General features: G+C 49.2%; 1 protein-coding gene across 2 annotated transcripts in view; it reads left to right on the top strand.

Moving 5' to 3' along the window:
- Positions 1 to 8,879, top strand: part of bahcc1b (BAH domain and coiled-coil containing 1b) — a 66,560-nt gene extending 57,681 nt beyond the window's left edge. For both annotated transcript variants that reach the window (XM_086099403.1, XM_086099402.1), the window contains 11 exons: positions 565 to 729; positions 826 to 1,055; positions 2,715 to 2,889; positions 3,023 to 3,140; positions 3,236 to 3,311; positions 3,530 to 3,638; positions 3,729 to 3,842; positions 3,912 to 4,052; positions 4,547 to 5,913; positions 6,316 to 6,552; positions 7,604 to 8,879. In XM_086099403.1, the coding sequence (XP_085955529.1) occupies positions 565 to 729; positions 826 to 1,055; positions 2,715 to 2,889; positions 3,023 to 3,140; positions 3,236 to 3,311; positions 3,530 to 3,638; positions 3,729 to 3,842; positions 3,912 to 4,052; positions 4,547 to 5,913; positions 6,316 to 6,552; positions 7,604 to 7,816 (2,945 nt within the window). In that variant the 3' untranslated portion in view covers positions 7,817 to 8,879. The remainder of the gene's footprint in view (positions 1 to 564; positions 730 to 825; positions 1,056 to 2,714; positions 2,890 to 3,022; positions 3,141 to 3,235; positions 3,312 to 3,529; positions 3,639 to 3,728; positions 3,843 to 3,911; positions 4,053 to 4,546; positions 5,914 to 6,315; positions 6,553 to 7,603) is intronic.
- Positions 8,880 to 15,413: the final 6,534 nt, after the last annotated feature.

Below are 15,413 nucleotides of genomic sequence, written 5' to 3'. Positions count from 1 at the left end.
GTGCGTGCGTGCGTGCGGCTGAGGCAAAGCGGCAACGACGGCGCCGTGAGTGACAAGCGCGCCGGGGATGTGTCGCCACTCGACAACGACCCGCGGAGGCGGCGCGCAGCTGCCAATAACTCTCAGATGCGAGCACGCCCCGCGTGTAAATCAAAGTCGGCAGACGCGAACGTGCGAGCGCGTCCAAATTGGCCGAGAACCCGCCAACGATTACGGGCCGACCGTCCCGGGAGCGCTTTGACTTTCGTGGCCCTCCGGATCACGTCGGCGCCGCCGTACGGCCGGCATGCAACATTCGGCACATCGATGCAATCTCAGGCGATCCGGTACGAGAGCTGTGTGACAAATTCTGGAAAAATAGTCATAGCTGTAAAAAAAAAATAAAATCCGAATTACGAGATTTTTCTTCCATCGGCTCCGTTTTGTGCAAACGCGAAAGGAATATTGAAAGTCCGCTTGTCAATATTTTCGGTCAAGCAAGTCCCCGGGCGTCGTTAGCGGCGTTTGCATTCGGATCATTCAATGCCGATGCGAGTGATCCTATTGATGCTGCGCCTTCCGCAGAGGATGAGGACGACTGCAGCTGCAACAGTGATGAGGCAGCCAATGACATCATGATGAGCTCATCCTCCAAAGAAGCGCCTCCAAACGGCGCCGGCTCGTTTTCGGCCCCGTCATCGAGGCTCCACTCAAACCAGAAACGCGATACGAAGAAAGCGGGACCTCCAGGTGAGCTCTTCCTGCACACTGATGGTAAAATCGCCCGTAGGGCGCATTTTGTCGACGAATCCAAATTTCCGTGACCCCGTTGTCAACATACTCAAGGAACTCTGGCCATCCCGGAGCAAATCAAGGCCCGCAGGAAGCAGTGCCTGGACAACTGCAAAAGCGAACGGCACGCTTCGAAAAGAGCTTCTCTCGCCGACTGGGCGGCGTCTTTGGTGGGCTGCGGTTTTGGGGATGGGCGGGGGGGCCATGGAGCTCTGCTGGAAGAGAACAGGAAGATCAAGGAAGCGACGAGGAGAGACTCGGCGGTGCACAGTCACCTGGCGAAGGTGAGGCTTCCTCTTCATTCTTAGCGGATCATTTTGGAAAAGCGGGACCCTTATGCCGAAAAAATAAATCTGTCTTTCGTGTGTTTAGTGTTGCCTTCAAATTTGACAGTGGTGGGAGAACCATGTGGAGCAGCGGGCAAAAAATATAGATTACATATACAATAAAATAAGAAGTATTTGCTAGTAGAATATTTAACATGCATATGATGGATTGATGCAGCATCATTTCATGAAATTGGTTCATTAAATTATATTTAGTGTTTTCTTTTTTTATATCATTAAAAAAAACTTCTAATTAGCTTTAACAATTTTTTTTTCATTATTAAACTATTTTACATGCCTTTCATTCTCAATTATGCACAGTCGGGCTTGCTTTACAATTCTAGAGCACCAAAGTTTGCCCCTGCCCTTGAAAGAAGGTCGTCACTGTACGACTGCTGTCAACTTTAACCGGCAAAGGAAAAATATGCGCCGCTTCTTTTGGGAGGTTTGCTTTTTTTTTTTTTTTTTTTGATGACGACGTGTTGAGGGGGGGGGGGGGATTTTGATGTCTGTTTCGACTCACCAACAGCAGCTTTTATTTTTGGTGTGCGGTAAATGCATGAGAGAGAATTCTAAATTGCATACGGTTTCCATTCGGCTCGTGAAAAAGAGACAGATGAACTTACGCAATGTCAGCCGTTTTCAGCCCCTTCTTTATCATGTGAATTAAAAAAAAAAATACATGAAAAAACGTCCTTCGCATTGAATGACTTAATGTCACCGTATTAAAAACGAGGGCAGAGAATAAGAGCCCAGCAGAGTGCTTCTGAAAAACCGACACACCCTGACGGCTTCCTGTCCAATCCACCATTAACTCCTCCACTTCTTTTAATGCTTGAGTCACCATAACAGCATGTCAACCCCCCCCCCAAAAAAAACCTTATCATAGCTCATTTTTTGGGCATGACTTGCGTAAACACACCTTCACACACACACACGCATCAGCGCTGAGAGTGAGAGAATTGATCACCCGTTGCCTCTGGTGACGAAACGCCTGTTGCGTCAAAGAGAAAAAATGGGAACACAAAAGCCACCTCCTGTACATTAAGCAACGGTGTGGAAAGACTAAATGCAGGCAGAAACCTGTTGGACGAGGTGACTTTTCATCATCACTCATCGGTTGTCTTACGATCGGGACTGGCCTAAACCTGTCTGGGCATGGCTAGTCAGTCGTCGGAGGTTTGGGTTACTGAAGGTGAGAGCAATAAATGAGACTTCGGGTTTGGGTGTAAGCAGGCCCCCCCCCCCCCACCCCACCCCCACCCCACCCCCACCCCTGCTTCAAATTCAGATTGCTACTATTTATGCAGTGACGTCCATGCTACTTGTGGGGCCATCCTGGTGTTTTTGTATCCTGTGTTGGCATTAAAGTCACACTTAATTTTTTGAATAGCCAAACCGCACGCTCAGCGAGGACAGAATAATATTCGGGTGTCGTAGTACCGAAGCTTTTTTTTAATATCTGAGTACACTCTCGGTACCGATCCTTTAGCGCAGCCGTTTGTTGTTTGCTGGATGTCCTTGTACCTAATGAATTGTCCTCAGCGTATAGCGCGTCAACGCGACATAAATGCGACTTTCTGCTCGCCGACGTCCAATCTTGTTCCCCAACCGCAGGTCCCGGGTCACGGGGTCAGCCGACTCCTGCAGAGCTTCACGGCCGACGATGGCTTTCACCTGGATGAGGAGAGCAGCTTCTCTGAGGAAGAGGAGGAGGAGGAGGAAGATGCGGACGAGGAGAGCCCACAGATGACGGTGCACCTTCCTCCCAAAATGCCTTGCAAAATACCCGGTAGGCCCCCCCACAATGACACATGGAGAGTTATTTTTTTTTTTGTAACAATGACCTCACATAGGCGTGGAATGACTGATAGACATTTTGATGATCGATATGATCTCATTTCCGTCCATTTTCTCCTCATCAGCTCTGCCCAACTGTGTGCTCAGTAAAGAGATGCTCGTCGACGGCCTGAAGATTTTGATATCCAAGGAGGACGAGTTGCTCTACGCCGCCCTTGTCCAGACTCTGGACCTGCCTGATATGTACGTTCGGCTGACTCGTTCTGCTATTCGGTACATTCAAAAAGTTTCCGACCTCCATGTACATTCGTTCTATTTTATTTTTTTGTGTCCCCTAGATTTAGTGTTGTCATAGAAGGGGAGCGCGGGAATCGCCCCCGGATCTATTCACTGGAGCAAATCCTACAAGAAGCTGTAAGTTTCAGCCCTGCGATCCCATAAAAAAAAATAAATAAAAGCATGTCTTGCTCTGTTTTTATAAAGAGTGCTATTTCTTCTCACTGAAATAACATCTTTTTTTTTTGAGGGAGGGACGGCTCAAATTGATTAATGGCACCGCTGTGCTGTCTGTGGACGCTGACGTTTTGGCTAAATGGGACTGTATTTCTTATTTTTTATGTATTTGGCTCAAGGTTCTGGATGTGCGACCCCAGACTGATTCCATCCTAATGGCCGGGACGCGAGTGTGTGCCTACTGGAGCGAGCGCTCGCGTTGTCTTTACCCCGGTTATGTCCACCGAGGTGCGTGCGTGACACAAATCCCCAGGAACACCCATGGGAAAAAAGAAAAACAAAACAAAACGGGCTGAATCCGCATGTGCTGGACTGCAGGGGGCGCAGGTGAAGAGAAGGAGGGAAGCGTGATGGTGGAGTTTGACGACGGCGACAGAGGACGGATTACGCTGGCGAACATCAGACTTCTGCCGCCTGGATACCAAATCTGCTGTAAGTGGGAAAATGTACAGGGGGGGGAAAAAAATAATCAACTAGCATTTAGCAAAGCTTGCTTGTCAGGTGCGGAACCATCACCGGCGCTTCTGGTCACACCCGGACGCCGATACCGACGCAGCTCGACGCAGGAGAAGAAAGACATGCCCGCCGCCGAGAAACCAGCCAATGAGGAACAAGTCGGGAAAATCCAAGAGAAGAGACCGGGTGAGGGAATCGTACATCGTCCCCTTCCTTCCAAAAACTAGAGCACATTCCTCATATTTAAGAACGGACGGCCAGCTTACGTCTTTTCCGACGTACTTTTCTAACTTTGTACATTCCGCACAGACGGGCCTCGGGGGGGGGGGGGGGGTCACATTTCTAGCCCGTCAACTTGACACCGGAGTCGGAGAGGAGCCCGCTGTCAATTGAGATCTATGAACCAAATTCCTTTTATGCGCTGTAGAACCGCATTCATCATGACTGGATGAGGTGTCGGCGGCGTTTTTTGTGTTAGGATGAAACATGCGTGTCACTCATCACGCTAACGCTTCAGGTGGAGACAGCTAGCGGATATGTCGAAACCTACCTGGCTCGGTGCAGATAATGGTATTAAATTTCTCCCGAGCTCTTACTTGCGCTATTAATCTCGGGCCGTTCCCAACAACCGTCACGTCGTATTGATTCCGACTCCTCTCCGCCGTCGTCTCCTCTCACAGTCGGCAGGCCCAAGAAAATCCACTCGGTCCCCAAGACTGCCGGCGCGGCAACGTCGGAGTCGGACTCTCGAACCAAAGGTAACACTTCCTCGGCGAGCTGGTCCGCGCCCAGGAAGAGACCCCCGGTCGACTTCTTCCTCTTCAACGGGACTTCGCGCAAGACCCAGAAGAGATACCGAGAGCGAGACGCGGGGTTGTTTCATCGCCCCGCCTCCCACTCGCTCACACCCGCAACCCCCCTCAGAGGCATCTTTGGCTCCCCTTTTGCCGTCGACTCTTTTAGTAGCATCGCCAACGGCTACTCCGCCTTCGGTGGCGGCGCGAGCTCCGGATCGGCGCGAGACGCAAACCCGGGATCTTCCTGCGGGCCCCGGGACGTCTCCGCTTGCCCCAAGAAGCCAGTCGGTGAGCGAGACAGGAAACGGTTCCTGGTGAAGCTCGATCACGAAGGGGTGACGTCGCCGAAAACGAAGAACGGCAAGGCCCTACTTCGAATCGGAAATGGAAGCAAAGGAGGTCGAACCGTATCCCCGGCGGGCGCCCCGCTGCGCTACGTTCACCCTGCCTTGGCGGTGAAGGACGGAAAAAATGGAGGATTTGATCGAGAGCACCCCGGAGTCCGGCCGGACCCTCTTCTCAAAGGTGACGCCCCGCTTCAGAAAGATCCGCCGGCGACCAGCCACGGAGGCCAAACCGGAGATTACAGTTTGGACTACAACAGCGACGGCCCGAGTTCTTACTCTGAGCTCGATGAGGACGACGAAGACGGCGGCCAAGATGCCCCAGCGCGAAGAAGAGCCGCGGCGGCCGCGTCGTCGCATCGCGGCGGCCGCTTTCTCTCCCGCCTGTCGGTCTGCTTCTCCTCCTCCTCCTCCTCGTCCTCGACGTCGGGTTCCATCTCGTCCTCGTCCCTTTGCTCCTCGGACAACGATTCCTCCTACTCGTCCGATGAAGAGTCTTCATCCGTCCTCCTGCGCCGCGCGCTGCTCCAGCAGGACAAACACAAACACGGACAGAACCTGAGGTCGGATGTCAACGACTCCAACCCTTCGGCCACGGTCACGGCTCATCCCTATGCGGCCAAGGCTGGCGCGGCCCACTCTGGACCAAAGGACGGGACGGAGGACAGGACAGAGTACATTTCCAAAGGAAGTGTGGCCAATAACGGTAGTTCAGCGAAGACCCAAGTGAAGAGAAAGGAAGGGGTTCCTAATAGCCACCAGCAAGGTCCGAGCGGCCCTAAACCTTCTTCCAAGGACCCGGCGGCGGCTAAAAGGCAGAGGATGTCCTCACCGGAACCTCAAGCCGGCATCGCTCCGCTGCTGTCTGGACGCCAGCTGTGGAAATGGTCCGGTAGTCCGACACAGGTAAGACAAGAAACGCCCGAGAAGCTTACGTTTGTTTTTGGATTGGCATCAAGGTGATGAGGGGTTTTCTTGGTGGGAGGCGGGAGTCTTCCCTGTAACAGATCCCTGGAGCCAAAAGGTTTGAGAACGCCCGACGCGGTGCTCAAGTATTCTTTGCCAAAGCAGTTTTGGCATTGAATATGAGCAGCCACAATGAATTACATTAATAAAATAAAATAAAATAAGACTCCTTGGTGTAAGCGCACCGTAACTCATTCACTCCCAAAGACGTTTTTAAACGTCTTTTCAGACTTGGTCTAGAAATGTCTGGTACTGAATGAGTTAACATATTCAGCGACCCCGCATCAGAGCTTTTAAATATCCTGTCCGAGATTCTTATTCCTCATTTTGTTCCGCCACTAGAGGCGGGGTCTGAAGGGTAAAGCCCGCAAGCTGTTCTACAAGGCCATCGTGCGCGGCAAGGAGACGGTGCGGGTGGGCGATTGCGCCGTGTTCCTGTCGCCCGGCCGGCCCCAGCTGCCTTACGTCGGCAGGGTGGAGAGCTTGTGGGAGTCGTGGAGCTCCAGCATGGTCGTCAGGGTCAAGTGGTTCTACCACCCGGAGGAGACCCGCCTGGGCAAGCGACACTGTGACGGCAAGGTAGAGACCCTTCAATACATATTTTTTCTTTGTGCTGGAATAGCCGTGAAAAATTTGAACAAATATCATTTTCACCCGTTTGCTGGCACAACATATGCCCAGCTCTTGAAAAATTTCTACTTGATGGTTTCTCGCTGTTTTTCCCAACCTGTTTTAGAGCTAAGGCGCAGACAGCAAAACCCCCAAACAACTTGGAGGCAGTTTTTGCTTTTGGGTGAAATTTGAGGGTTAACCTAAAATGCACGACGATAACTTTTGACAGGTGAACCAATTTAATCTCCTCGCAACTTTTTAAATGTACATCTGTTGAATTTGCTCATGAAATTCTAAGCTAGGGGTGTCAAACTCATTTTTGTCGCAGGCCAGATTTTAATGACACTTTCCCTATGAGGGCCGTTATGACTGAAACCATATAAAGAAGTCAAGAACAACGCTTTATTCACCTCTTGTTTAAGTTACTGTAATGAGGGGTTTGGTAACAAGAAAATGCTGACGATATCACTCTTATTTGTGACAAATGAGAATTTGAAATTTGGGTAGAAATTTTAGCAAGCGTCGTGTGAAAGTTGACAACTTTGATTTGCTTTTGCGGGCCACATAAAATGATGCGGCGGGCCAGATCTGGCCCTCGGGCCTTGACTTTGAGAGCTGTGTTCTAAGCATTGAAATGTTTACAGGAGGGCCAAGTTGACATCTACAACTTGTCGTGCATTTTAGGTTCATCTGAAGGCCCAAATGTCCCCAAACCTTTTTTCTAAGTCGTCTATATTGCGCTGTACAATCTGGTCTCAATTTACTCACAAATGTCCTGATTGTGAAATTTGGGTCCGCTGCGTTGGGTTTGTTCTCTTCTGTGAATGGCTGCAAGTGGATGCGCATTGTTCTTTCCCCTCACAAAATGTCGCCGGCGTAGCTCGGCGAACAAAATAGAAAAATGATTTCCCGATCCAAAGTGCCATTTCCCCAAGGAGCGCCTTTTGAGAATCGCCCGTTTACCGAACTTTCCCAACGGAACTCGCCCGTATAACACTGTTGACCGACTCTCTCCCAGAACGCCTTGTACCAGTCGAGCCACGAGGACGAGAACGACGTTCAGACCATCTCGCATCGCTGCCAGGTTGTCGGCCGCTCCGAATACGATCACTTGAACCGCGAGCACAAGTCGGGCGCCGCCACGGCCAACGATCTTTTCTACCTGGCCGGCACGTACGAGCCCACCACCGGGCAACTGATTGGCGCCGACGGTATGGCTATCGTGTCCTAGCGTCCGCGGCTAGAGTGACCAAAGCGATATTGAACCCGCCGCTTCCGCGATGCGGAGGGGGGCGGGGCAATGGGATATATCCCAGTACCGGGCACTTAAAGGACTCTGGTTAGTTCTTGGAAGCCCATGCCACCCAGAGCGTCGGGAGGCTTCAGTTTTACCTGCCCGTCGTACTTAAATATCTTGCAACAAAAGAACCGGAAGCACAGACGTGAGCACTTTGGAGTTCGCTAACTCGGATATGCTTCTGTTTTCGGAAACCAAGAAAAGACTCGGGGAGAGGAAGGGAAGTCACTGTAAACCACACTGGTTTGGGACGCTTGGAAAGGTCTAAAAACTGCTTTTCTCTTGGTTGACCCGGGAGAGCCCCAACAGGACCACCCCCCCCCCCCCCGCCTCCGGTGTCATTTTGGACTGTGCGCAAGAGCTGATTGGTTGTGAGCCGAGATGATGTCATGTCTTTAAAACACAAATGTTTTCCTCTTGTCAAGCCATACACATCAATACCTCTCTTGCATCTTTGTGTTCAAGCGCAAAGACGCGTGTACAGGTAGTCGGATTGCTTTTTTCTTTTAATGTGCGAGTGTTTGGCTTTAAGCAGCCTTGCGTGGATGGATAATGTAAATACTATGCATAGATATTTTTCCTTTTTTTCTTTTTTTTTTTTACATTGCAGAGGAAATGCTTTTTATTTCCATGTTAAAACGTTTGTTTGGAATGCACTGTGGGTAAGTCAGTCAGAAAAAAAAATTGAATGGAGCGATCGGAAATCGGCTCTCTTCAATAACGTGTCTAACTAGGAATTTAAAAAAATGTTGGGGTTTTTTTGCATTTCGTGTTGGAACCTGACTGGAAAAGAAACCAAGTTTCTGCTTTTCACTGATGCGGAAAGAATCCGGTTGATCCGTCGCAGCCTTTATTTCTGTGTCAAATGTAAATATTTGTCGGGCGTCGAAAAGAAATATACCAAAGCACCTGTGAGCTTACACTTCCATCACATTACAAGATAATTATATGAGAGTGATTTAAAAAAAAAACAAAAAAAAACCCCTAATAATAAAAATGTTCAATCAAATCTGAATCCGGGAGCCCTGCAATCACCCCCCGAGGTATTTGAAGTAGAGTTCCCTCTCGTCTCAGTGTTGCTATGACAGCCTCGGATAAAACGTCGCCGCGACATTGTCTGCGCACTGCCCAGCTGATGCACTTGAGGTCTCTATGACAACCAGAATGGCATCACATGACTGTGAAGGACAATCAGCGCCAATCAATGGGACGTTAGAGAGAGACAAAAAAAAAAAGATGCTTCTTGTCACTTTTTTTTTTTTTTTTTAATCCTGCTTTGCCAAAAATGTCTGCGTGTGGGCACGCTGTTTTTTTTTTTCGTTCGCCGTGGTCTTACGTTGATGCAAACCCGTGATGACTCTTGTATAGGATGTACAGGAAGGGAGGGAGGGTGGTGGAGGGGGGGAGAACACAAAATGCCTTTTTGTTTGTAGGCCTTTGACTGACTTTTTGAGATGTGAAAACTTTGTTTAAAAAAAATAATAATTATAAACACTGGATTTACTTCTGATCATCCCATTTGGACGGACGCGCCATTTTTTTTATTTGTTTCTTCCTTCTCCCCACTGGAACCTGCTTTGTATGGTTACGATGGAAAAAATATGATTTCTTCTCATTCTTACGGAGGTATTTCTTACATATTTCCAGATGTACAAAAAGAGAATATTTATCTTAATTTTATTGCCTTTTTTTGTGTTTCATTAAAAAAGAAATTGTTACGAAAAGTGAGAGGAAAAAAAAGCATCCAGAATGTTTTATTTTGCTGCTTATCCCCCCCACTGCCCCTTTTCCTTCGAGCTCTGTGAATAGCGCCTTGTGTTCATCAATGGCGATCATTTGTCAGCTGAGGGAAAATGGACCATGGGATAAAAGTGCAGAAGAATGGGGGGGGGGCTTTCGTTTGAGACAGGAACAAGCCATTTGAAACTGTGCTTGATAGATGGAAGGCTGGTTGCGAAAGTCTTTGTCTGGCCGGCAGCCCGTCCAGGTGGGTCAGGCCGTCGCAAAAAAAACAAAAAAACAGAATGCCGCCTTTTCCATTGAACCTAAAGGCGGGGAGATCCACTTTGGCTGTGCGTCGATTTCAAACTCGAGAATCACGAGCGATAACTGCGATATCACTGCTGCCACCGCGCTTATGTCGCGTTGCCTTCTCTGAAGTGAATTCATTCCGTTTCGAATTGCTGATGGAACGATGTAGTGGGTTATTTTTTTTTGTCTGACAAATTCACCATTTCCAATGTTGGGCGCGTGGCTAATACACCACCTCGTGACGCGTTTCAATTCGGGCGCGAGTGGCCCCAAAAAGACCTTAAGTGCCTTCATTCGCATTAGCGGTTACCCAATTGCGGCGAATGAACGCTTCTTACCTTCAAATGGTCTCCTGGCCGGGCCGCTTTAGAGCCCCCACGTTATCCGCCACGAGTGCGCGCGTGACACGTGAAGAGAGACACTTGTTCACGATACTTCTTTTTTTCAGACTTGGCAGCCGGCATGTGGACCGTAGCCGCTTTTAGAGCGCATCGTTGTCACTCACGGCGCAACATTTTTACCTATTGTTGCTGTCAGGCAGAATCTTCGCATCTCCCAAATCTTTTTGGGGAAACTGAAAAAAAAGACATCTCGCTTAAGGTACCAAACACCGCATCATTTCCTTTTTTTTTTTTTTTTTTTAACTATATCTCTACCTTTTTGCCTGACGATCACCTTCTGCACCAAAGACATTTGTTTGCACACTCCATGTAAATGAGAAGGATTCCTGCACTGCTGTGTGTTTGTTCGATGTTGCTTTTTGGGTGTGTGTGTGTGTTCAAGCAGGGGCACTTGGAGGAGCGTCGAGGTCATCCCCAGCAAGGTAGGGACTTTCTGGGACAAGGTGAGCCAATTTACTCGCATTTTATTTGGCACGTCACACTTTTAATTTTTTGGGGGTGACACGAACGCTTTTGCGACACATCTTATTGCGGCATTGTCTGGATGGCCGATTTACCTTTGACCTCAAATTGCAGTCTGCTTGCCGTGTGCCCGCTGTAGTGACTCAACCGCCCCCCCCCCCACCCAAAGATTGCTAATGATCCTTAGCGACCGTTTAAAATCACTCGCAGCATTCACACGCCTTTGGCCAAGGCCGTGCGCGTGTTTACTTTCCTTTTTTGTCTTGCCGTGTTTTCGCCGTTTAGCTTGTTAGTACAGCGATACGGAACACCGCAGCCAGCCGACGTGACCGCGCACGCACGCACATAGCGCAGGGCCTCCTCACTGGCTCCGCAATCAACCGACACCTTGAAAACACGCAGACGTTAAGTGCAGTCTTTTGACTCCTTATCAGCAGGTTTGCATTGAGCTTATCTCGCCTGACATTGTTAGACTACTTTACCCAGAATGCCGCAGGAGATAGGGGCACAATGGGAGGCTGAGAGGTTTGCGGGAGGGGGGGGTGACGATGGTATGAGGGCGCCCTCCGGGTTAATGAGGGAGAGCTTTTCATGCAGTCAGAGCAAACAATGCCGCAGGCTCGTGTGTGTGTGTGTGTTCAGGTATTCGTGTCTTTGTAGGGCGGCGAAGTGTGTTGACGCAGTCGCGTAACCTTTCACAGTGCGCCTAACCTCTAGTGTTTTTCAGTTAGGCCCCCACCCCAATAGCCTATTTCAGCACTCCCTCGGCATGTTTTTATCGTATTCGTGGCACTTATAACGTCTTAATATACAGTAACCCCCCCCCCCCCCCCCGATTATCGCGGCGGCTACGTTCCCAAAAAAAGAACCCGTGATTAGCGAAATGCGTGAAGTAGTCGTTTTTATTTTTTTAGCAATTCTTACCGTATTTTCCGCACTATAAACACAGCGCGCCTTAAAATCCGGTGCGCCTTGTGTACTGTAATGTGTCGACCCCAAAACGGCTCCTTGCTGGAGACATGCTCCCAATGTTCTAACTTGCAGTTGGTTCAGTCTTTGACCGTCTCTCCGTGCCTTCTCTTCTTCCGTTCGACCGGAGAGGCGTTAATGAACGATTCCTTCAATGAAACTACGAAAATTGAAAATAATGCATCAAAACAGAAAATCAAGCAAATCATAAAATAAATTCTATAGCCCCTCCTACAGAATTTATTTTGTGAAGAATAAATAACACTTCCGAGACAGTCCAGTCTCCTCCATTTTACTGACATCAGATCGTTCCGTTGGCGCTACGCCCAAGGAAATGCCAAAGTCAATTCTGTAGGGGGGCTACAGAATTAATTTTGTTATTTCCTTGTTTGATTTTGTGTTTTGATGCATGATTTTTCCATTTCCGTACATTCCAAAATAAAGAACCAACTTAAGTTGCAGCATTGGCCTGTCCAGCATTTTCGCCCGGCCGCGCCGCTCAAAAGTTGCATCGGTTTGCATCGTCGTGTTTTCTTTCAGGAGTCTTGCGCGATGTTACATTTGAGACGCCGCTTGCCTGAAAAAGTCCAGAGGTGTAATCCGTCACGTGCTGCTTGCGGGGTCCATTTTTTTTGTTGTTTTTTTGCGTTTAGCGTCCGCCTTAGTGCAGCAGTCTGTGTGTGTGGGGGGGCGACAAGAAACTGAGTGAGAGGTGAAATAGTAACGTGTGGCAATGTTGGGTTATGTTTTACGAGTGTGCGCGTGTGGGTGTGTTTTGAGTCCGGAGAAAGCGCTCCATTTAGACACGGGCTGAACCTGTCACTGAGGTAAATAAATGGTTGCCAGCTGCTTTGAGCTTTGAGATGCTGCATGTGTTTGCAGATCGTTTCAATGTGTGCGTCGTTGGTGTGTGCGGGTGTGTGTGTGTTAGGGGGTACATTCAGGTCAATGAGTAGCTGTAAGAAGATCAGCTCTTTTCTCTGCATGGCCCCATCTATCGTTCATATGAGCCCGCATGAGATCGTCACTAGTATCCATCTTATCACTGTGCGTGTGTGTGTGTGCGTTCGTGAGACAAGTCAGTCTGACTCCTTGGTAGTTGCGCAGCGTATCCTGTGCTAACAGATGGCACCCGTACATAAATCCCGGCTTCTTGGAAGTCATGTCCATGTTCTACTTCAACATGACGACATCAACATACCTTGCCCCGCCACCCCCTTTTGCAACCCATTACACCCCATAGTCGAGGCATAAACGTACCTGCTGTTGATCTTGTTTTGGCCATGTACCCCAGTTTTGTTCTTGAGATTCCTTACAAATCTGCAATTTTAATCACCTTTTTTCCCCCAATGAATCCAACTACAGTACTACATTTTAAAGTAGTAACCCCCCCCCCCCCCAAAAAAAAAGTTTGTGGAGCACATTTAGGAGTCCTAAGTGTCATGTTTGCAAGACACCCATTTTGGGGGGGGAATTAATTGACATGGCGGTGCCTTGTCACGGCAGCACGGTGTCGTCGCGGTTACCACGTCTGCCTCGGCACGCGATGTTCCGGATTCAAGTTTTTGTCGTTTTTGCTTGTACTCTGGTGACAAATGATGTCGTAGTTCATCTTTAAATTCAGTTTAATCTTTCGTATCGTGTCCTACGGTAACATTTCACGATGAAGTAACTTTATAGTTTGCGTGTCTCAATTGGCCACCTATTAAGTTTAGAAATCCCCGCCCCCCTCCCAGAACAACAACAACCTACTGTCATATTTAGCGACTCTTATCACCTCATGCATGCAACGGGGGGGAAAAAAAATTGATAGATGGTGAATGATTGACTTTCCATCCCCAAAGGAGCTTTGTGCACTCGAACCGAATATTGAAGCTCCCCCGAAGCTCACAATCGACACGAGAGAAAAAAAGCGCGAGGACCTTGTCTTGTGAAAAGGAAGCGTAATTAATGAGATTCCTCCCCGTTACCCATTGACCTCCGTTGCGTTTCAAAAAGCCGACTGCGCGCAGATTGCACGCGTCGGCGCCATTCAAAAACGAGGTTGCGGTTACCATGGTGATAAATTTCCACAAATGTAATTAGAGAAGGTATCGGCGGAGGCGGCTTTTGTCACTTTTTTTTTTTTTCCGTGGTGTGTAGACTCGCAAGGAGCATTACGGGGGTAAACACGACGGGCGTTTCCCTGCAAGGTCGCGTTCACTGTGCCATGTCGCTTGACAGATTGAGATTGATGCACATCGTGGGAGCCAACGCGTCAGAAATGGCGCCGTATAGAACTCGCCTCACCATAGGGGGTGTGGGGGGGGGGCATGTGGAGATCCTAATTCAGTTTCTATAGTGACATGTCAATAAAGTAGAAAATCATACAAAAGTGTATTCAGTCGCGACCGTGTTTTCCGCACTATTATGGCGCAGCGCATAGAATAGACACGACAATAGTTGCTGCAGTTGCGTCGTGTACTTCTGCGGAAGTGCGAGCGCGTGTATTTGCGCGTCGGAGGGCTCGCCCGCCTCCTGCGTGGAACACTTGAGACGCGATCTCGTCAATGTTGAAAGGCGTGCGTGCGTGCGTTTGTTTATTATTTTATGATGCGCTTCTACTCCCACTGGCCACATCATTAGGCACACCTGTGCAAACTGTCGTCGAGATAATAAATCAATCGGCTCCGTTTTTGACATGGGAACCAATTTAAAATCGGGGCAGTGTTTACGAAGGCTTTCCGCTGCACGTTGACGTCGTTTGAGATTGCCGTTCGTTTTTCAGAGATGGCGACCAACGAAAGGTGAACCTTTTTTAAAAAGAAAACAAATAATAATCAAGGTCAAATAATGACCTTTACAGATCCAGTACGTGATATTTAAATTTCGATCCACCGGTTGACTTTGTTACCGGTTTGGTAACCCAAGTAACATTTCCGCCCCCTCTACGAATGACGATCTTAAAAAGCCGAATCCTTTCACGCCCTCGTTCACCTCGCGTGCAGGCGCACTTCCTCCTCCTCGACGTTTGAGGCCTTCGTCACGGCTTTGCGCGCCGGGTGCGGATCCCGCGTGCGCGCTTCTCACTCTTTCATCTCATCAAGCGTTCATCAGTCCGCGGTTCATCAATCACACCTCGCGGGCGGATCGCTCATCGTCTGCCGTGTCGCCTTTCCAACGATAACATCTCTCCCATCGACTGACACGCTCGCTCTGCGAAACGCGCGCACGTATGATGACGTGGAATGCGATCGCAGCCCGTTTCATAGTCTTCCTGCCAACGCAGCAGGAGGCACCTACACATTTTGCCCCCCCCCCCCCTTTTTCATAACGCCCTCACGCAGCTCACTGTTGGTCACCACGGCGCGTACAAATGTACACGCACGTACAGTTGCCATGGTGACGGACAGGCAGCCATGCAGAATGAGTGCACGGTCCCTCGGGACGTCTCCTTTGTCCATCTTTCCATGGCTCTCCTTTAGCGATGACAAGACGTCTCCTCTGTGTCTGAGGCCCCCCCCCCCCCCCCCGGCTTGCACCTTCCTCACCCTCGCTTCATTATGTATAATGCATGTTTTTCCTCAATATTTCTTCCCGGGCCTATCTGTTTCACTTTTGTTCTTTGTCAATTTCCCCTCAGTTTAGGGGGAAAAATAAATAAATAAATGGCGTCGCATGCGCAACTC

The sequence above is a fragment of the Hippocampus guttulatus genome, chromosome 19, assembly GCF_054856545.1.
Source record: "Hippocampus guttulatus isolate MCC_2025c chromosome 19, RoL_Hgut_1.0, whole genome shotgun sequence".
NCBI lineage: Eukaryota > Metazoa > Chordata > Actinopteri > Syngnathiformes > Syngnathidae > Hippocampus > Hippocampus guttulatus.
The sequence above is the reverse complement of the archived record's forward strand: the minus strand, read 5'-3'. Positions and strand labels throughout refer to the sequence as shown.